The sequence below is a fragment of the Felis catus genome, chromosome A3, assembly GCF_018350175.1.
Source record: "Felis catus isolate Fca126 chromosome A3, F.catus_Fca126_mat1.0, whole genome shotgun sequence".
Lineage (NCBI taxonomy): Eukaryota > Metazoa > Chordata > Mammalia > Carnivora > Felidae > Felis > Felis catus.
This window is the reverse complement of record NC_058370.1, coordinates 116,856,518-116,879,267: the sequence shown is the minus strand read 5'-3', so window position 1 is coordinate 116,879,267 and position 22,750 is coordinate 116,856,518. Positions and strand designations below refer to the sequence as shown.

The window sequence follows — 22,750 nt, the reverse complement described above, 5'->3', positions numbered from 1 at the left end:
TGGGCCTGCACGTGGTCCTGGTGTGGGCCCAGGCATCTGGGAGTCCCTGGGGATGTGCAGGAAATCCCTGTGGCCCAGGATCCTGGAATCCCTGAATAAAGAGGGTAGTGCTTCAGGAACAGCCAGCCGGCCCGTCAGGCACAGCAGCTAAGAAGAACACTCCAAACATCCACCCAACTTCGGGGGAAAATGGCTTTCCTTTCACTTATTAGAAACAAGGCCAATAAAACATCACATTTCCATTGAATGCTGCTGTGTAACCAGCCAGTGGACGTGGCAATTCATCTTGAGCCACTCCTTATGCTAAAGCACTCAGGGGTGCCGGCAATGAGTACTAGAGAAATTTCCAGATAAATAGCCAAGATGCAATTTGTTTTATGGCATTTTGGATTTAATGATGGAAATAATTTGATATTTTTTAAAGTGGATTTAGTGTGGGTGGAAGCTTCTGAATTGCTGTTGTCGAGAGCTGACATTTCTCCTGTGTGTGTGCAGTGCTGTCCAGGTGGGGGATGGTGGGGGGAGGGCTGCTAACTGCCGCCTGGGGTGGACATGAAATGTCAGGGCATGCTGTGAGGGCTGAGCCCGGGGGGCAGCGGACCCAAAGGTGGGCTGTCTGCTGGGCAGAGCAGAGCACAAAATACGGGGTCCAATCCGGCTTCTTGACTGGCTCTGTTGGAGATTTGCTGAGCCACGTTGGGTGAAGCATCTCACCTCCCTGGCCCTGCTTCCTCCAGTGTAAATTGAGGGGCTGCCCAGTATGAACCAGTGGTGCTAAGAAGGTCCATGCCCTCAGACCCTACTTTCTTCCTCCTCTCTGCTCAGCAGCAGTGAGGCCTCAATTCCTTGGGAATGCCTTCTTCCTGTGAACGGAATCTGCAGAGGGCTGGAGATTGCAGGAGTGGGAAGGAGGGAACCATTGGGCTAGTGGATGGCCTTTCGTCTAACCAGAGCTGAGACTCTCGCCCAACCCCCGTTGCCCCTCGGCATCTTCTTTAAATTGCATGGGCTGCGAAGAAGGGTGGATTCTCAGCCTGCCTCTTGCTGGACCCAGCAGCAGCATTTGGCAGACTTGCTCAAATCTCCATGATAGACTTTTTCACCTGACTTCCAGGAGACCACACCCTCTGGAATCTCCTCTGACCTCCATGGCTTGTTCCCTTCAGCCTTCTCTGCTCTTCTTTTCTTTAACCTCTTAATGTTAGGGGGTCCCCGGGGCTCAGTCTTTGGTCTTCCTTTTAATCAGTACTGCTCCTTAGTCAATCTCATCCTGGCTCAATTTTATGCTGACTTCTCCCAAATTTCTATCTCTACTCTAGACCTTACTCCTCAAGTCCAGTGGCCCATCTCCATTGGCTACTGGAAGTCTCCACCTGGCTGTCCACCAGACCTCTCCTAACCTTGCCCCCAATCTCCTTCTACAGCATTCCCGGCTCAGGTGACAGCAGCTCCCTCCTTCCTGTGGCTCAGGTGCAATCTTGGAGTCGTCCTTGATCCTTTTTCTGTCTCAGTTCTTCATCTAGTTGGGCAGGAAATCCCTTTTGATTTCGCATTCCAAATATGCCCAGAATTCAGCTACTGTTGACATCTTTGTCCAAGCCATCATCATCTCTTGCCCAGACTAATGTAGTAAGCACTGAATTTATCGTGCTGACTCTTCCCTTGGGCCCAAGTGGACTATTCAGTCTATGGCCAGGGTGAGTCTTACAACAGGCAAATCACAGCAGCTCCTTATCCCACCTTATTCCCACCCGTAGGCTCAAAACCCTCCTGTGGCTTAAATATGTCCTTATGGTGGCCTGATCACTTCATCTCTCACCTACTCTCCCTCTTGCTCCCCCAACTCACCCTGGTTATTTTGGGAGCACACCAGGCACACTCCCACCTCAAGGACCTGGCTTCTGCTTGGCTGGTGTCCCCAGATATTTTCCTGGTTCCATCCTTTTCAGGACTCTGCTCAGCTGTCATTTGTCCAATAGGCTTCCCTTGACCACCCTATGTATAATTGCAACCTGTCCCACACACCTGACTCTTTTTACCCTACTTCTGTTCACCGAAACACTCTCACTTCTGGGTGTTCTGACTGACTGATGTTTACTAGCCATTGTTCATCCCTCCTCCCCCAACGGAAATGTTAGCTCCTTCAGGGCAAAGATCTTTGTTCATGGATATATATTAAGTTGCTAGAGCAGTGCCTGGCACAGAGAAGGTATTTGATAGATATTTGCTGAATACATGTGAATGAACTGGGGACTGTCTGGGTGTGGGCTGATGCCTCACAATATTTGCCTTGCGAGTGATGGTAGTTGTGACATTTAAAATTTAGACCCATGGTTTTGCTGACTTGGGGACACCTGGCAAATGTCTGGACACATTTCTGATTGTCAGCACTGAGGGAATGCTACTGGCATCAGGTGGGTAGAGGCCAGAGATACTGCTCAAGAGCCTACAGTGCCCATCACAACAAAGACCCATTTGCTCCAAAATGTCAATAGTGCTGCTGTTGAGAGACCCATCCCACCAGATCTGGTGGTCATGCCACCAGATGAGGCTTGGGAGGAACTGGAGAAGCAGGAGCTGAGGGGGTTTCCAGAGGCCAGAGCCCATCCCAGGCTCAAGTGTAGCCACGCACAAAGGAAGAACGACTCCACACAGGTGTATTATCGCACCAGGAAAGCTGCCAAACCCTGCAGTTTAATTCTTAGAGTGCACTCCATTCTTGAGAGGATCCTCTCTAGGCACCATGTTTCTGCCTGGAGAGGACTGGAGACTGAGTTAGTGCTGTGAATGAAGGTCTTTCTTTCTCTCTCTGCCACTGACTCCCGCGATGTGGAGCCAAAGGGAAGCCCCAGGACTAACCCCACCCCTTGTTCCTACGATGCCTGGCCCCACCAGCAGAGGGGGCTGCTCTCCGTCCCTGGCTGAGAATGGGCTTCTTCAGAGCTCTCCTTGTGGTTTCACAAAGTTTGAGAGCAAGTAGGTTGATTAATACAATGATAAAGTGCAGCAACCCTGAGGAGCAAGTAGATTACAATTGAATTAAAAAAAAAAAAAAGGACTTGGTCCTGTGAAAAGACATAACTGATTACAATCCAATCAAGTAAAAGTCCCTTGCAGAAGTCAATGCAATCTTTCTGCTTAGATGAAAGAATTACATTAGCACTCAATACATTCCTGTGGAAATTACAGCAGCCTGTAATTTAATGACTTAATATATTGTATCAGGTTGGAAAGTCCTGATTATAGTTGCTAAATAAAAGTTGGAGTCCAGACATTTCTCATGCACAAGATTGCACCTGCTAAGCCTCCTCCTGTTGCTTTAACCCTGAAAGGTGGGGGTGGGGATGGGTGTTGTGCTTTACTCCTCACTCCCAGCCAGCGGCCCAGCTTTTAGGAGTCTTGAGTTTGTTTTGTGGAATTGTACTCCTTTCTGTGTAGTCCCTGTTCCCACATCTGTCCCCCAAGGCTACTCTTGAATAAGTTCTTACAGAAGGGGCCCTGGGTCCTGGGCACTAGAACTCTGCACCCTGCCTTGGCCCCACCCTGGGCAGAAGCCGTGCTTCAGGTGAGCACCTAAGGTCAGTACCTAACGGTGCTGAGTTCCCGCCAGGAGAGCCGGCACCACCAGGCTCCTGCCTCCGCCAACACAGACAAGAGGCAAACACCTGGCGTGCTGGACTCTGCATGGTTGCTCCTTTGTTAGGCTTCAGGGTCTCCGTCTTCTGGCAATTTTAGAACACTGCTGGCTTTCTTAAGTTCTGCTATTGGAGAGCTCCCTGTTTGACAGGTGGATACTGCAATGGGGTCAGAAACCAGGGTGACAGGCTGTTTCTGGGACTACAGAGGATGGCAGTCTGGCTTGTTAGATGACAGGCTCTAAGTGGGGAAAAGGAAAAGGGCATAGAAACCGAGTCCCAGGCAAGCGCAGGGCACAGCACAAACAAGAGCCAGAGCCTCTACTCTGTGCTGTATTACGAGTGGCTTTGGAAAAGTCCCTTCACCTCTGGGGTCTCCATTTTCTCATCTGTAAATTGGGGAGAGTGGACTGCATGGTGTTCTAGCTCTGATTCTAGGCTTTAACTTTTCTTTTTTAGTTTTAATCACCCAGATAATAAACATTACATGAATACGTTCTTTTTGTGATATCAGACATCACTAGTAAAGCAACCCCAACTCTAGTCTCCTCCTCAGAAGCAACCACTGTCTGGGGTGCCTGGGTGGCTCAGTTGGTTAAGCTACTGACTTCGGCTCTAGGTCATGATCTCGCAGTTTGTGAGTTTGAGCCCCGCGTCGGGCTCTGTGCTGACAGCTCAGAGCCTGGAGCCTACTTCAGATTCTATGTCTCCCCCCTTTCTCTATGCCTCCCCTGCTCACACTCTGCGTCTCTCTGTCTCTCAATAATAAATAAACATTAAAAAAAAATTTTTTTTTTAAATTTTTTTTTTTCAACGTTTATTTATTTTTGGGACAGAGAGAGACAGAGCATGAACGGGGGAGGGGCAGAGAGAGAGGGAGACACAGAATCGGAAACAGGCTCCAGGCTCTGAGCCATCAGCCCAGAGCCCGACGCGGGGCTCGAACTCACGGACCGCGAGATCGTGACCTGGCTGAAGTCGGACGCTTAACCGACTGCGCTACCCAGGCGCCCCAACATTTAAAAAAAATTTTAAAAAAGGAAGCAACCACTGTTATCTGTATCTTTTGGAAATTTTCCTATGCATTTATGTACAATTATGTGGCTATGAATCTGTTATTTAGAGCTGAGCAGAAAATGTTTAAACTGGTATTTTCCTGGGGTGCCTGGGTGGCTCAGTCAGTTAAGCATCTGACTCTTGGTTATGGCTCAGGTCATGATCTCATGGTTTATGAGTTCGAGCCCCATGTTGGGCTCCATGATGACAGTGCTGAGCTTGCTTGGGATTCTCTCTCTCTCCCTCTCTCTGCCCCTCCGCTGCTTGCTCTCTCTCTCTCTCTCTCAAAATACATAAATAAAAAAATTTAAACTGGTATTTTCCAGTTTTATAATAATGGGCTAAAGACGTTGGTGTCCTAGCAAGAAAGTTTAGGAAAAGGGCTTCAACTTGTAGTCTGCTGAGAACAACCATTTGCCCATTCAAGTTGGATCCAGCTTTTTAGTTTTAAGGGTTCCTCTTGAAATCCATGCCTCAGCCTTAGTTCCTGTGGGGAGGTGAAACCCCAACGGCCATACCGCCTACTTTCTTATGTACCCCAATGGGCCAGGAAATGGAGGGACATTTGCAGGCAGAACAAGGGCTGAGTCCTGCCATCTTTGAATATGAGCCCCCAGAAGGAAAGAGTCCAGATGCCCTGTGAGGGCCTGCCCAGGTCCTGGTGAGTGTGAAGGAGAGGTCCCCACTCTGGGCACTTACGCTGGGACAGGCGTCTTCCCCCTGTTGTCCGACCAGGATATACAGCGTGTCACCCTTCTCCAGGTTGAAGATGCCCAGCACAGACACACCGTGGGACCGCATCATGGTGTTCTTCCCGCCTTTCCCGCCAGCAGCTCCGTAGCCCGAGATGCTGCAACAGAGCAGAGCACATGAAGACTGACTCCTTTCCTTCGAACCCAGCAGGTTCAGTGGGCTCAGTGCACCCCATCGTGGTCCTGATGGTTCTCTCCCACATCATCAGGCCATGAGGTCAGCAAGGAGGGATCCTCTCCCCATGGTCAGAAGAGGACAGTCAAGTTTAGAGAGGGATAGGGAATTGCCTCATTCACAGAGGTAGGAAGGTAAAGAACTAATAAGGGGTACAAAAGAGAAAGAAAGGGAGGAGAGAGGGAAGACAGGTAGAGTCTGTTCTAATGTGGGGTGTTGGGGGGATGATTTCCTGAATGTCTGGGATTTCCCATTATGGTTTCTCTCCCTGTCCAAGATCAAAGGGCTCATGTGACCTTAGACAAGTGACTTAACTGTCCTGTTCCACATCTGTAAAATAGGGCTAGTAAGAGGACCTACCTTTTAGCCCATGTGTGTGTGAGGAGTAAAGGAATTAAGACAAGCAGCCATAGAATTGTGGCTGATACATAATAAGCATTTATTATAATAGTAGTTATTACATATTATTATATTATATGATATATATAATTATAACTTATATATTATTATTATTATTAATGGTGAAGGTAGTAGTAATCGACTTCGTACACAGTTTTAAAGTTTCCTCACCGGGTCTAGACACAAGTAAGTTCCACATGGAATGAGTGAGGTGAGCAGTGTTTCTGAGAGCAGACTGTTTATTCCCATCCTACTAGCAACTCTTTCTAGAGCAATGTGGGGGCAGAAAACAAACAACCAATCATGAGACATAAAAACAGAGTTGGGGGGAGGTGTGGTGGGATTATTTCCGCTGCCTCTTAGGTTGTTGAGATGAAGTCAAACAAGGATGGGAGAAAAAGGACTCAGTTGGTGACCCTTACCAGGAAAGCAGCGTGTCTGGAAGACAGCTACACACTAGCTACAAATGCCTCCCCAGAGATCATCTGCCAGGGAAAGGGACGGGGGAGGTTTTCACGTCCCTGTGCATTCAGATCCGAGGTCCTTTATGAACAGCGTTCAGGAAGAGATGCAAGGCAGTTTTGTACGTGTGCACACACAGTGGCTTTCGCCACCTGCAATTCTAGGAAATGTTCCATGTTCCAAGTGTGTGAAGGGTCTCCTGGGGGCTCTCCTAAGGCAGAGCTAAACCCTGTTCTGCAGAGAGAAGCCTGGAGGGCTGGCTGATTGCTAATGTGGCAGGTGAAGGACTGAGGTCTCCGTGGAATGCCACTGTGGGTCGCCAGGCACTGAGAGTAGTTCACGGAAAACTGATGTGGCTTAGGGCTGTGTGCATAAGGGGAGATGGGAGATGGGCTCCAGGCCCTCCTGGGGCTTAACAAAGAAACTAGAGAGATACGCCTAGTTATGAGAAGAGAAGTCCCACCATAAAGGTGGCTATATCAGGGAGGCCAAGTGGAGGGACCAGAAGACTCTGAGTTCTATGAATGGAGTGGACTATTTCCTAGCTGTGTATCCTGTTAGAGTCCTAGCCTCTTCTGTAGTCAAAGAACCATATCTGTCTTTCTTATATGTTTTCACTCTTATGTGGATCCTGAGAAACTTAACAGAAGACCATGGGGGAGGGGAAGGGGTAAAAAAAACTTACAGAGAAGGAAGGAGACAAACCATAAGAGACTCTTAAAAACTGAGAATAAACTGAGGATTGATGGGGGTGAGAGGGAGGGGAAAGTGGGTGATGGGCATCGAGGAGGGCACCTGTTTGGATGAGCACTGGGTGTTGTATGAAAACCAATCTGACAATAAATTTCATATTAAAAAAAAAAGAAGAACCATATCTTCTTTTCTGAACTCACAGGATAGAGGGGAGGTTAACATCAAAAAGAGATAATGGGTGAAAGCATTGAGAAAGTGGCAGATCTCTGCACAAAGTCAGGGCAATCAGGTGTTCTGAGCCTGAAAGGGGAGACAGGACTGTGACAGGCATTGTAGTAGTGGCGTGCTCTGGTGGCACTGGGGGTGGCCGAGATGACGGATGGGTAGGACTCTCAGACAAGCAGAAACAGGTGGAGGGTGGGAGTCAGGTGGAAGCGAAGTGAATGGAAGTGAAGAGGCAGGAAAACCTATGGAATGTGTGGCTGTAGCAGGGTGGCTGGGGTGGGGAAGGAAGAGGATGTAGGTCTGCAGAGGGAGGTAGGGTTAATTCCTGAACATCCCACAAGGTGGCAGGCATGAATGCACATGACTCCCCCTGCCCCCCCGCCCATAGCCATAAATAGTAGCTGTTAGTAATTCATTTGACAGACGAGGACACCGAGGTTCAGAGGGATTAAGTAACTCATCTGAGGCTACACAGCAGGTCAGTGGCAGACCCTGTCCAAACCCCCACATTTCCCCTCGAAGAGGCCATTTCCTCTCTGACATGCTGCTGCAAGGCTTCTGTGGATACACAGGGAGGGTGGCCTGAGAAGCTACTGGCCCACCCTTGCTCCTGACTCATTAGAAATAAAGACGGTGGCAAGGACAATTAAAAGGCTAAGGGGAAAAGAAGGCTTATTGGTGAGAGGAAAGCAGCAGAAAATTCTTTAGCCCAGAGAAGGGAAGCCTGGGGCAGGGGCGGGTGGCAGTGGGGTTCCAGAGACGGTCTGTGTAGAATGTGGGGATAGCATGTGGTTAGGCCCCTCTCCTCAGTCCTGCCAGCTACTCCGTGTTTCGGGGCTTTGCCAGGTTGCAGGAGAAAATCCTGTCAACCTGAAGGTGTGGTTTGCTTGGAAAACTGCTGCTGGAGACAGACCTCATCCTGCCCACTTGTGCTGTGGCTGAGAGGTAAGCGGTACCCTGTGCATCCCATCCTGCCTTGTTTGCATATGTATTTGCATAAATCTGCATTCATTATGAATCATTCTGAACTCTTGCACATGTATAAATTTAGCCAAATTATTATATTCTAGAAGTCGTTTGTTCCTGACTCACTTTCCCTCCCTAGCCCTTCTTCCCTATTTCTCCTGCCCCCCTCCCCATTATGGACTCTAGCCCCTTCTAGGCCTTGACCTAGCTCTTGGCAATTAGGTGGGATGCAAAGAGGCCTGAGGCCTGAGTCCTGAGGCACATGCTGGGCATTCTGCGGGCTGTGTGACTCAGGGCAAGCTGGTTAACCTCCCAGAGCCTCAGCTCCCCACCAAGGAATAAAATGAGGACAAGGACCCCTGCCCTCATGAGGAGAAGTGGTGGGTTTGAAGAGACCACACACTGATGCCAAGTGCAAGGTAGGACTCGGGGCTGGGGTCAGTTCTCCAGAGTAGACAGCAGAGCCTGGCAACTGGCAACTGGCCATCAGCAGCCAGATTTCACTTTCCTGTTGCTGGCCTCAGCCCCACAACTCCACCCTGGATTAGGGACTGGATTACAGCCAGGGGAGCAGGCGACAGCCTGCCTGGACTAATTGTAGGAGAAGGGGCACCTCCCTCGTCAACCCTCTGAGTCCTGAAGTCCCACCGTGGAGCTGCCCTCCTTTGGAAGCTTCGAGTTGCTGCTACGTACAATGCTCATCTCCTCTGGAGTGGGCTGTGCCACAGCAAGAATGCAGATAGACCTGGATCCAAATCCAAGCTGTTACTCAATGCCAGGAGTGGGTGAGGTGCCCCTTCCTGGGTGCTGACCCTGCACTTGGCCGACCCTTACATTTTGTGTCTGAGGCACCTTGCCTACCTCTCCTGGCCCTGCCAGCATTACTCACTGGCTGTGTGACTTTTGGGCAGGCTACTGACATTTTTTGAGCTCCACTTTTCTTATCCATAAAAGAGAGGTACCTACCTTGCAATGTTGTTGTTTGAATTAAATGACATAATGCCCATAAGGGACCCAATTCAGTGCCTGGAGGGTAGTCAGCGAGCACCAAATAGCAGCTGCTGTTCTGATGCATCCCTGTGGGTGAGCCTGTCTACTCCTCTTCTGGGGGTGACTTCTGGGAGGTGGAAGCAAGTGAATGAATGAGGCCCTGATTTCTAGAGAATAGGCCAATAGGTGGAGGAGGCTGTGGCCACAGGGGTCTGGGGTCAAGGCTATCCAGTTTCACCCAGGGAACCGGTGGGGGCACAGGCAGCCTTGATGATTCTAAAGACCTCCGAGTCATATGAATCATGTCACACAAACTCATGCCAGAATAATAACCTCAGCCTGACTCTCCAAAGCTTGCCCCCACTCTGATTCCTTGTAAACAATTTATTTTTGATGGTTGACAAACGACAACAAATTAATACACCTGCCACTCAAGTGGGGAAAATGACTTGCAGTGATTCCAATTTACTGGAAATTACAAGATACTGTTCTTGACGAGCTGATGCTGTAATTTTTTTGTTTTTCCTCATCTAAATCCATGCCCCCTGGTCAGAATGGATGTTTATTGGGTTTGCGTTTTGTATTATTGACTGTGAACCATTGTTACCTGATGTAATTGAGTTGTGAATCTTTTTAAAATAAAGAATTAGCAGCAAATCAAAGTGGCTGCCTGCCGGATCCCGAAACGAAAGCATGGCTAGTGTGCAGTATGATGGCCTGTCAGCCGCCACGCATCCGTGGGGACACTGGAGGTTGACCGACGGAGGGAGTGAGTGAACCTGCTTGGAGATACATGGAGCACCTCATTCCTCTCCTGAACCCCACTCTCTGCTCTGCCTCTACTTCCTAGCGGGACCTTGGGTGAGTCCCTCTTTTCTTTGAGCCTTGAAATCAGGGTAGTAAGATCTGCCTTGCCCATCCCAGCCCACAGGTTTATCGTGAGGGCACAGGAGGCATGGGAGTGTGTACGAGGCTTGGTCAGTGGAAAATTTCTGCTTACATGCATAGTTGCATTATCTAGATGGGTCATTTGAGCCATCAGGAGACACCCCTGGGGCTAAGGGGTGAGTTGTGGAGGCACGTGCTTCTTGCAGCCCCAGTTTTGTTCTGGATCGCACCAGTGAGCAAGGCTGATGGTGCAACCTTCCTGACCAGTGCAGTCCTAAGCACCTGGGAATATCAGAGCTAGAGGGGAGCTCAGTAACCTCTCTCTAAAACCCTGCCCGCCACCCCCCCCCCCCCCCCGCTACAGATAGAGACACTGCAGAGAAGGGAAAGCAAGCACACTTTCAAGGTCACATGGTGTCAGTGGCAGAATTTGGACCCAAACACCATTTTGCCTGCAGCCCATCAATCGTTGTGCAATCTCCCTGCCTCTGACTTTCCCTGCTCTGTGCTCTCCATGGCGATGGCTATCTGCACAATTACTCTGGCAATTGATCATGCCTGTGACTCTCTCCTACAGTTGTCTAGGACTGTATTGGCACTGTGGACTGTTAATTTCACTTTTGTGCCCTGCAGTCTTTGCAAAGATGGTGAGGCTCCAGTGTCTCAGTCCTCTCTGCAAGTCATGCAGCGCCTATTCAGTGGCCGGCACACAGTAGGAGCCCCGTGACTCAGTACCCGGCACGCAGTAGGAGCCCCATGGCTCAGTGGCTGGCACACAGTAGGAGCCCCGTGGCTGCTTGTGGATTGGGGTGAATTATAGTGTCATCCAGCTGCACACTCTGGTCCCTGGAGCCAGGTGAGGAAATGCGTGTCAGTGATGGAGACCACGAGGAACAGCTGTGGCCCAGGTCAGCTGGCAGGATTTGCTGGCTCCAGCTGGGGTCCGGGACCTCTTGTACATTATGTCTGAGGAACAAGTGAACCATGAGAGAACTGCCATCGGGAGCTGTGGGCCGTGCTTGACAAATGTTTTTATAAATGATCTGTGTGTGGGGGGTGGTGGGGCAGGGGGAAGGCTGAGGGCTGGGGAGGAGGGTGAACTCTAGAGAAGCAGGGAGGAAGGCAGAGGGGAGAAAAGGAGGGACAGACAGGAGAGGAAGGCAGGAAGAGTGAGAGGTGGCTGCCGACATCTACTGATGTGTGGGGTACGTCCCATAAAGAGTCCCACAAAGTCCCTAGCAGTCTGTCTCCACTCCACGGTGAGGCTGAGGTTCTCCCCACCCCAGCATCCATGATCTTTTTGTGCCCCACATTGGTCGCCACCCCCATGGGCACACTCTAGACATCGTCACTCAGAGCTGTGACCCAGAAATCTCCCTTCATCAGGTGACACTCTCCCTATTACCCTAATCCTTGCCTGTCCTTCTCAGCCAAGCTCCTCGAGGTGGTAGCTGTCACTCGCTGTCCTGCCTCCTCAGCCCCCAGGCATGGCAGTCATCCTGGGTCCCGCCTCCTCGCCCGAGTCCAGCAGTCATGCTGAGTCCGCCTCCCAAATACTTGGTGGCCCCGCGGGGCCCCTCCATGTGCGCCTCTCTGCCCCAGCCTAGCTCTTCAGGACTCAACCCAGCTGCCTTCCATCTGCTATCACCGCCTCCAGGCTCGCTTCTCTCTCAAGCTGGCGCCAGAGGGAGCCAACGGCATTTGGGACGCTAGGCTCCAGCCTAGGGGCTCCTTCCTCCCCTCTTCTTTGTGGACAAGTCTACCACCTTCGAGACTGCCCTCAAGCTGTCTCCCCGTGGGAGCCATTCTGGAACTCAGGCCCTTCCCTGGCCTCTGATAGCAGCGCCTGATGAAGCCTCCATGCAGTACTTTCTACATCACACCGAAATGCTTTTTTCTGTGTCCGACACCCCCATTGGCTGGGGTTCCTCTTAGGCAGGGAGTGGATCATGTGCACCTTTATATACTTCGTGTCAGGCACGGCGTCCTAATATGCGCTGAATGCGGTCCACTGAGACTTGCGAATTACGAGGGGGAACAGGTCTGGACACAAGGACATATGTCCTTGGGGGGAGTGAGACCATCTCTGTTTTGACAGAGGAAATGGCAAATCCAGAGGAAGGGGAAGCCCAAGGCAGGAAAGCAGCGGGGTGGGGGAGATGAGGATTTAGGGGTTGTCCCCGAAAGCCCCTCCCCACCAAGCCTGCTTTTTTCTTCTCCCCAGCCTCTTCTTCCTCTCCCTTTCCGTGGTGGTGGGCAAAGGAGTAGAGGGTGGGAGATGGGCCCAGGATAACTGACCGGTTAAGAGTAGGGGACACGTTTACCTGTGTGCATCCCTGAGGAAGCCCCAGGCAATGATGGCCCCACCTTGGCATAACAGTAGGTGCATTTAGCTCTCTTTCCTTCACCTCTCTGATCAGTAGTAAAGAAGCAGCTGGAACGATAATAGTGGCGGGTCTCAGGCAGCAGCCAGATAGCACTCGCTGAGCGCTCACACTCTTCCAGGAATAGGGGAAGATCATAAGAAATGCTCTCACACTTTCTCACCTTTTTCTCATCTCTCTTGATGTGTTTTTCTCACTAGAGGAACTGTACTTACTAAACAAGAATTAGTTAACATGGAGAAAATGTCCTCCAGAAAGAGGGTACCTGAATTTTCCACATAGATATTCTGATGTGGGGACATTTTGATGTGGGCTAAAAAGCAAATCATTAAATGGTCTGCTCCTTTGATACTCAGTTATATGATCAATATACATTACCGTCCAAGCCCTGAGCCTCATCCAGGGTCAAGGTGAGAAATATCTATTATAGCCTTTAAAGGATTAAAAACCCCCCAAGGATTCAACAACAACAACAACAACAACAACAAAACCCTGAAGTTTTCCGGGTTTTGATTTTTCCCTTTTTGATGTGGTGCTATCTCAGGCCAGTCTTAAAAAGTCCTACAGATCAGAATGTCCCCTTTGCCAATTTGGACACTTTGACGTGTCCGGCTTGAACAGCAAGATGGCTCCTTGTACACGTTTCCAGTGAGTGTTCCCCAGGCAACGCTGGGGGCTTCGGGCTAGTCTCAATATTCCAGAGAGAAATGGGAAGAGTTGCCGGATTTGGGCTGGGATTATATCCAGTGCACTGTGGCAATACTGTGGAAATTCATGCAGATCAGAAACCTGGCTAGACTTAGATGTGGTTGTGATTTATTAAAAAAAAAAAAAAAAAAAAGAAAAAGAAAAAGGGAAAAAATAAGTATAGTTTGTCTTCCAGGCAAAATCTTTCAAAACATGGGGCCCATCTGAAGAAGTCAGAAAAAAGTCTTTGGAAACAGAGAAGTTAGGAAGTACTCTCTGTGGGACCAATCTGTTACCGGAAATACTTTCATGCCACTGCCTGCTGCCTGACATTATCACTGCTCCAGCCGGTTTCTCTGCCGACAGGCCAGGGAGCACCTAGCATGAGCAGGCATCGTGTGAGGCACTTGTACATAATCTGTGCAACCACCTGGGCAAGTGTTAGCAAACTCCAGCCCCTGCCTTTTACAGATAGGGAAACGGAGTCTCAAGAGGTTAAATAACTTGCCCACATTTGGAGGTGGGTCTGATTCACAGTGTCTCAGGGGGAAATGCAGCCCCAGAGTAACACCTTACTTACATGGCGCCTCCTATTTGTGGATCTTTGTGGGAGGGGCAGTGAGGGACTTGCAGCCAGTCTGGTTTGGGAGCTGCCCTGGACAGTGATGGGACAGTGGGTCTCAGTGGGCGTTTACCGTTGAGGTCTCTGCCTTACAGCTCCTGTGCTTTCCTCTCCACATTGCTTTTTATACAGGGAGAGCTGCACCGAGGACTGGGCTGGCCAACACCCCTTCAGGCAGGGTGGGGGGAGGGAGGAGGGCTCCCCTCCCAGGCTTTCATTTCCAGAGGCTTCCTGGAGGTGGGTGGTGCATGACTGCCATGCCTGCTTCCCTTTCTTGTTTTCTCTGTCCCCCTGCATGCCTCTCAGAGTCCCTGTGTGACTTTTAGTGGAAAGAACACACCGACTTTGAGCCCGAGGGCCTTGGGTTTAAATTCCAGTTCCGTCACTGATTATGTGGCCTGAGATCTGTTGCAAAGTGGCTGACTCCAGTTTCCTTTTATGGAAACAAGGGAATATCACTAATAATAATGACATCTGCCGCACCGCTAAAAGGAGGAATACCTGGTAGGTCCTCAGCAAGCATTCATCTCTGTCTCTCTGGGACAGGGGGTGACCCATGAAACCTCAGCCGGGCAGGAAGGAGAGGCCTGGCCTGCTCAGCGTGGCCAGTCCAGGGGTGGTTGAGTGTCTTTGACCATTTACTGGGGATGTGTAGGACCTAGAACAGCTAATCTGATTGCAGCCAAACCTTGTTATTGCATTCCTGCCCAGAATGTCATTTAAAAAGCACTTAGGGCTCTCCCTGAAATGCATTTACACTGAGATCCCAGGGGTGGGGCCGGACAGAAAACAGGGCAACTTGAGAAGCCTCTTTTCTTCCCAGGGGGCTGAGGATGTGCTTGGGGGTGGGGGTGGGGGTGGGGGTGGGGCTGAGGAAGTGGAAAGAGACCTCACTTCCCACTGTGTTTGGCCTCTGGGGCATTTGCACCAACAATGTCATTATCATGATGCTTCCTGTTTAAGCCTGCCGTTTGCTGTGGAAGGAGCCTCAGTAAGTCTGTGCCTCAGAAGGCTGGGGTTGGAGGTGATATCCAGACTGTGTGTCTGTGGGGATGCTCCTGACATTCTGAGCCTCGGTTTCCTCATTTGTAAAATGAAGACTGCAGCACTGGCCTTGTCCACAGAGCTGAGTGAGGACTACACTCAAGGGTTTAACCTAACTCAGTCATTCCCAGGGGCCGTATCAGCATTACCTGGGAACGTGTTAGAAACTCATATTCTCAATGGATGAATGAATGAACACAACGAGTACGATGAATACTGTTTATGTCTCCCTTCCCAACCTGGATCCAATAAGTGTCAACATCTTGTCACATTTGCTTCATTAATATAAAAATGTTTAGCACAAAATTTTTCTTAAAATTTGTATTTTTGGACCCCACTTTAGACCTACAAAATCAGACCTTCTCCACGTGGGGCTAGTAACCTGCATCAGCCAGTCATTCAGCCATTTCGATGGTTGAGAACTACTGGTCTGAGCCTTGCTGCCCGTCAGCTTCACCTATTAGCCAAGTGGCCCACTGGAGTCAGGTCTCCCTCCAGCCTGGCCTCGCTCTAGTGGAATACCATGCAGTTGGGGTGGGTGTGGGACAAGAGTTTGAGGACCGCTGTTTTACTCGCAAACCGTGAAGGCCCAGGAAAGGAGGTTTAAGGATAAGAGCATCATCTTTCATGTACATGGTATGTTTGTTTCCCAGACATTTTACATGCACTGCCTCACGTGAATGGCATCCAGTAATATTCAAAGAATCCACTATAATTTCAATTATTAGTAATAAAGATAAGGAATGTTCTGAAGCTAGCTCATGCATGTATATCATCTCCACAAATAGTCTGTGGGCTCCTTGAAGACAGAGAAAACATCTTTGTTGCCATATCCCATTATCCCCCATCTCCCCATCTCTAGTCCTTATATCCCTCTATGGGCAAGAGTCTGTGGCCTCTTAGCCTTGTGTGCTCAGGCACCCCACAAGCATGCAACCACAGGCAGGACCCCCATCATTTTCAGGAGGGTAGATCTGCCCCTTGGCTTCCCCCACCCCCTCTGCCATACATACCTGTAGGTGTCGGTGACTGGCACCTTCCAGGTCTGGATGCCCTTCAGGGGCCCCTCGCTTCCCACTACCACGCTCAGGTTGGAATTCCGGTAGGCGTTGTTACACTGGGCCTGTGTGGGGCCATGGGGCCCACTGGCCCCGCACGTGGTGAACAGCCAGTGAACTGCAGCACAAGAGGAAAGGGAGTCATTCACTTGGCCTGGCCCTCCCTCCTCCTTGGGCTTCCCTGGGCTGCCTCTGAGCTGTCTGCTCCATTGCCCCAAACCCATGTTCCAAGATGGCACCAAGGTCAAGGCAAGAAACACCGATCAGCCATTCAAACTGGAAACTTCTCTTGAGGATCTACTATGTGCCAGGCCCTGGGTCAGATATGAGGGGAGAGACACAGACAGAGCTGACTGATCTGGGCTTAAGAAGCTTACAGTCTAGGGGCGTCTGGGTGGCTCAGTTGATTAAGTGTCCAACTCTTGATCTCGGCTCAGGTCATGGTCTCACGGTTCGTGGGATGGAGCCCCACAACGGACTCTGTGCTGGGATTCTCTCTCTCCCTCTCTCTCTGCTCTTCCCCCACTTGCCTTCTCTCTCTCTCAAAACAAATAAACTTGAAAAAAAAAGAAGCTTATAGCCTACTAAGGGACACTAAAAGGGATGCAACTATCTACAACACAGAACAGTAAGAAAAAAAAAGCCCTCTGAGAGTTCGGCTAACTGCACTGTGGGAGTTCTGAGGAGGGAGAGAAGACTCTTTTGAGGTGAGTCAGGCATGGGCAGTGGCTGGGCCCTTCCCAATTTCTCACCAAGTTGGGCACAGCGCTGGGCAAATCACAGGTGCTCAATCTATGCTATTGTAACTTCATCTAACCTGCTCCCAAAGGTTGGACACATGCATGTAGAACCCCCTTAGCTTGGAGAAGCTCAAAAGAATAAACTGGAGGTAGAATCAGCTCCATAGCCCTCTGTTCCCCATTGGCCAAGCACCCAGGACAGTGGCTTTGTCCATCTGTCAGGCCCCCAGTGAGGCTCAGCCTCCTTATTTATAACCAAGTTAGGTTTGTAAACACAGTGAAAGCGGCTTCCAGGCTCTCTATGTAACAGAAAGTATAAAAAATGGGAAACAGATCACATTTCTCTCCAGTGCATGCTCTCCTTTTCGGAGCCCCTCACCACCACTTCCGGGTGCTGTGTCTCCAGAGTACCCAGTGTCCTTAGGTGGCCTTCTAGGGGTGGCTCAGGATCACTTAGCACACCCCACCCCTCCTTTGAAACTTTCTATCTTTGAGCCAGGCTGGATCCTGAGGAATTGTAAGATTTCATGTTGGCTAGAATTCTAACATTTGTGCAACCTATAAAAACTTCTTAAAAATGTGTTCTTGGTAAATTACTTTTACTTAAAATATAAAAATGTCATTATAAGACTGAAGAAATTATTTCCCTCTAAAGTGATTAAGTCAAATTCTACCTATAGAGAATTATTGAAAAATTAATTTGGTATACATACTTTTGCTCACTAAAATGTTAAAATGAAAATTTTTTTGAAGATTTTCAACTGATTTAACGATACAGAAATGAAAGCCTAGTTTGGGTTGCTAATTACAAGCAATCAGATTGAGATTGCACTGGGGAGTTTTGGTAATCTGAAAACTGGGCCAGTGTGGTGGGCTTTTGTGACACTGCCCTGGCCCCAAGGTCAGGAAATGGAAGTTCTAGTTGAGGTTCCAATGCATACAGCTACTCAACACTGGGTATTCAACACTTTCTCCACTTTACTTTTTTCAAATGAAGGTGTTGATATCTATTTGGTTTTTGAAGGTCGATTTGGTTTCAAGGGCAAGAACGTGATGAATCCATTCATGTTTGTGTGAATGGTTAATTGTTAATTTTCTTATCTTTTTATAATCTAAAGGAGTAACCTGTTAATTCAAAGAGCTAACTCTTTACTGAGGGCATTTAACAGAGCTCTCCTGGTCAATTGCCCTTTTACTCTCTCCAGCACCCAAATCCTAAGTGTGGGCTGTGTCCAAGGGGTGAAATGGATAAGGACATGGGTTTTGGGGCTCCCTTATAAATTATTGGTTGTGGGACCTTGACAGAGCTCCTTAGTCTGTAAAAGGGCTGGATGGGCATGAGGATTAAAGGGAGCAAGGGATATTAAAGGTCTTTGTAAAGTGCCAAACTCTAAAAATATGAATTGTGTTAATGACTCCTGCCTATGTCTAAGGCAGGTGCTGTTCCTGACAATGGGAAATGTGGCCAGGGGAGTTTCCGTGAGTATGGATGAATCCTCCACCAGCAGCACCTAGGGGTTTAAACCCAGTGAGCTAAGGATGAGAATGTGAACAGGGAGAAAAAAGACACTCCTGGAAGGGGAATCACAAAATCCACTTGTCCTGTGATCTCCAGCTCCTTGAAGCCTGTTCTCAAATCCAGTCTGTGTCTGAGGCAAGCAGACTAGATTTGGGGGCAGCCTTCTCAATCTGGAGCAGAAGCATGACAGTTCATGCAGTTAATTCAGTCCTGGAAATGAAGTGTGTGTGTGTGTGTGTGTGTGTGTGTGTGTGTGTGTGTGTTTTCTTTCTTCTGTTTTTTTTCCCCCAGTTTATTTATTTATTTTGAGAGAGAGACAGAGCACACAGGCAGGGGAGGGGCAGAAAGAGAGGGAGAGAGAATTCCAAGTAGGCTCTGTGCTGTCAGAATGAAGCCTGCCTCTGGGCTTGATCTCACCAATCTTGAGATCATGACCTGAGCCTAAATCAAGAGTCAGACACTTAAATGACTGAGGCACCCAGGCACCCCACTTTCTTCTGTTCTTAAGGGTGTGCTGAGGAAGAGAGCTAAAGGTATGGGCTTGGCACCATACCTGAGCATTTCCCCTTCAATGGGACCCACTTCTAACTTCCATCCGGGTTAACTCTGTTCTAAATGTTCTGAGACATTCCCAGAGATGCTGGGCTTCTACTTCCTGACCAGATGGGGCATTTGGTGAGGTAGGGAGAGAAGCAAGGGCTTTGGGTCCAGATGGGCTAACTTTTCCTATCCTGGATTTTGCCCCTCACCAGCTCTGATACCCAGGGTAAATCATATACCTCTCTGAGCCTCAGTTTCTTCATCTGAACACATGGAGATTAGACTTAGTGTGAATATTAAGTGATGGCCTAAGCAAAATGCTTAGAATAACATCTGGCATTGGAGATACATAATGAACACAGTTTAAAACTGTATAAATTCCTATTCAGTTTCTGACTGTGAGAAGCAGATACACCCAATCTCAAGATTTATGTTCCCATTCCATAAAGGAGGGCCATTAGGGCTGCTTCTCAATAAAGGGATCAGTATTTTCCCAACTCAGGGGACATATGTTAGTCTCAGGTGGTTTCTGTACACAAAATTTTGTTTTTATTTTCAGCAATTTCTAATGGAGAGGTCCAGAGAGAAAATTCTTTCCAGAGTAGATTCCATGGGAACAGGATTTGCCATCCCAGGTCAGACCCATGATTTATCCAGCTAGAATTTGCTTGCTTTCAGCGGCCTTCCAGGCATGATGGTCTTCCCTGCTCCCTCTGATGGCGTTGACCCTCATAAATCTGCCCAGAGTTGCTTGGAATCAATTTATGTTTCCCACCAGCTATATCTCTTAGGGGTATGGGGTTTCTAACTTCATTGTCCATTGTCCAAGGGCTTTCCTGCTTATTATGTGTGTGGGCTTGTCTTGCTCAAGCCTCACCTGTTGGTTCCCTTTGCTCATTCTTTCTGGAATCTGACATCATAGAATATCACAGCAAGATGGGACCTTGGAGATCACTGAATTCAGTGGTTTCCAAACCACCTGAGGACCTTTAAAAGTATGAATTTCAGAACTCTGGGTATTCAGATTAGTAGATCAGTTGGGCGATGGTTGGGGGAGGACAATACTTGCATTTTGTAAAAACTTTCCCAGGAGAATCAATGAGATTTGTGAACTCAGTCCTATCTATTTCACTGTTCAAATGGAGAAAGAACATCCTTCTCCAGACTTTTCTGAGTAAGTCAGCCTTAGAGAAGGAACTGAAAAATTGGGGGTTCTTTCTCTGTCCAAAGATGCTTTGGTGGTGATAAGGCCTTCCCAGCTTTTTGCACTGAAGACTTCTAGCCTTTTCAGATTGTTCCTACAGGAGTCCCTCCCTGATCCTGTGTCCTTATTAAGACTTTAATGTTAGAATCTATTTTTATTTTTATTAAAAAAAATTTTTTTTTTCAACATTTATTTATTTTTGGGACAGAGAGAGACAGAGCATGAACGGGGGAGGGGCAGAGAGAGAGGGAGACACAGAATCGGAAACAGGCTCCAGGCTCTGAGCCATCAGCCCAGAGCCTGATGCGGGGCTTGAACTCACGGACCGCGAGATCGTGACCTGGCTGAAGTCGGACGCTTAACCGACTGCGCCACCCAGGCGCCCCTAGAATCTATTTTTAAAGATAAGTTCACCAGAACTGTAAGTTCCTGTGGCTTTGTATAAAGGGACAGGGACAATCGCTACTCTGCTCTATTTCTGGTGTCCCTCTAAAGTGCCTAACATGGTGTTGGCTCCCTTCCGCTGAACACTGGGTTAACGTTGGCTGGGAGCAGACTATATTAATTTCCAGATCCTTGCTTGAGGGGTGGGCTCATGGATTTAAAAGAAAATTACTATTGCTCTGAGCCTGGTGATATTAACTGCTGTGGGCCTAGGAGGGCCCCAGAGGAGGTATCTGGAACAAGGGACTCTTGGAGCAGGAAGGGTCTGGCAGGTACTTTAGGCAAGGTAGGCATGATATCAGTTCTAAGCTAAGGCAGATAGTTAGAACCATGAGACAGTAGACAAATGCTAGGGTGATTTTCAGAAGTGTCTCTGGGGGTGGAAAGTATTGGATACAACCTTATAGATCAAAGCAGGTAGGTCCAGAATCTGAGAGGCAAGAGATTTAGTGACAGTGGTTCCAGGGGGGAGAAGTCAAAGTAAGCTTTGGTTCCCAGGTAGAAGCTGTTTATTTCCTGATTTGTTTATGCTTCCTTCTCTCTCTCTCTCTCTCTCTCTCTCTCTCTCTCTCTCTCTCTCTCACTCTCTCTGTGTGTGTGTGTGTGTGTGTGTGTGTGTGTGTGTGTCCAGTGGGGAAGGGCTGAACCTCGGATACCTGAGAAGTAAATTCTTCCCATGAAGGTGACAAAAACCTCTCAAAATAGAATGTGTATATAATATGAGTTAGGTATTGTGCCTTTAAATATGTATTAAATTTAAAAACCAGGAAATTCAAGCTGAGTGACTAGCCTGTGGTACACAGAGTGAATAATCAGTCAAGCCAGGCATTAAGCACAGATCTGAGTTCAAGTTCAAGACTTGAAAAAGTTGCTAGACTCACCAGGAAATCCTCATGGGACCTGTCTGAGAATCTATTTTTCTTTTTCTTTTAAATCCATAATGCTTGGGCTCAGTTAAAGCCAGGACAGACCATATCAAGCTGGCTTAAGGCCCAGAGGGTAGGCAGGCCACCATGAGGGGACAGGTGAGAGTCTGGTCAGGATATCATGGTGCGTGGGCCCTCAGCCCCAGAACATCCTACCCTGGCCCTATAGTATCATAGCCTAGCACAGTGTAGGCTTTAGCGGGTCATAGGCACAAACCAGGGATAGTTGATCCTTAGCATCAGGACTCTGGTTCCCAGAGAGGCCATAGGGAGCCAGGAGGTGTCGAAATAAAATCCAGAAACTGGAATGTTTACAAGGTCAGGAAGCAGAGATATAACAGAGAGGGACTGGGTCAGAAGCAATAAGGCAAAACCTTGGTTTTTGGTGAGAAGATCAAGGTCACAGTTAGACCAGCAGTGATATGGACTTGATGCTGAGCTGCTAACCTGGGAGCACAAGGGTCCTTGTATTCCCTAGATGAGAGTCTACATTGGACCCTGAGGTTCTATGGAGGATTAAGTGGACCCCAAGGAGGAACCTGGATTGGGGGTAGAGGAAGGAGGAAGACTGGCTCTTTTCCCTTCACTTGGAAAAAAAAAAAACAACAAACTATTGTATTAAATCTCATTTAGGAAAGAAAAAAAAATGAACTGCTTTATCTTGTTCTTACTTATACCACACATTGGAAACCTAGCTTAATACTCGTTCACATCTAAATTGTATAAAGGACCCACAAACACCAAAATACTGATTGGTTATAGACAGCAGAGTAAAGAAAAATCCATTAAGCACTGGGTTTCATTTTAAGTATATTGCAGCACCCTCCAAGAAGAAACAAATCAATTAGTAATATACCTCACCATGTTAAAAAATGGGCTAGACAGTGATTGTACTAGTTTTATTACTGTTGCTAAGCCATCTCATCTGCTCAATTGAATGCAAAGAAATAAAGCGTGATACCAAGGAAAATAAGTTTTCAACTATTACTATTAATCACAATAATAAGGAATTTGCCTCATGTTTAAGGCCTATGCAGCTGTACCACACAGTAGCGCTCAATGGCATAGGTGAATCTTTTGTACCATTTTGATTCTGATCCATGGAGTTGAATTTTATTTACAACTGTTGACTGAGCTGAACTTCACGGGAGCTGTGGCATATTGAACCGCTTTGATGGCCATTGTAGATGCCATTAAATAAAATCAGGACTAAAACCCAAGTAAATATAATTACTCACCATCCATAAATGCCTATGATATCATTCTTTATTATCAATTGAAAAAAGTAACCCCTTTTTGGGTACATGATGATAATTAATAAATTGTTCTCCTTATTGGGGC

At 48.3% G+C, this 22,750-nt stretch overlaps 1 protein-coding gene across 4 annotated transcripts in view; it reads right to left on the bottom strand.

Moving 5' to 3' along the window:
- The window catches only part of ALK (ALK receptor tyrosine kinase), an 815,814-nt gene that overhangs the window by 40,985 nt on the left and 752,079 nt on the right, over positions 1-22,750 (bottom strand). For 3 of the 4 annotated variants that reach the window (XM_045054731.1, XM_045054732.1, XM_003984359.6), the window contains 2 exons: positions 15,992-16,154; positions 5,391-5,541 (listed from right to left, as the gene is read on the bottom strand). In XM_045054731.1, coding sequence (XP_044910666.1) covers positions 5,391-5,541; positions 15,992-16,154 — 314 coding nt within the window. Of the gene's footprint in view, positions 1-5,390; positions 5,542-12,565; positions 12,676-15,991; positions 16,155-22,750 lie in introns of those variants that run through there. The other variant, XM_045054733.1, reaches the window with a different exon arrangement.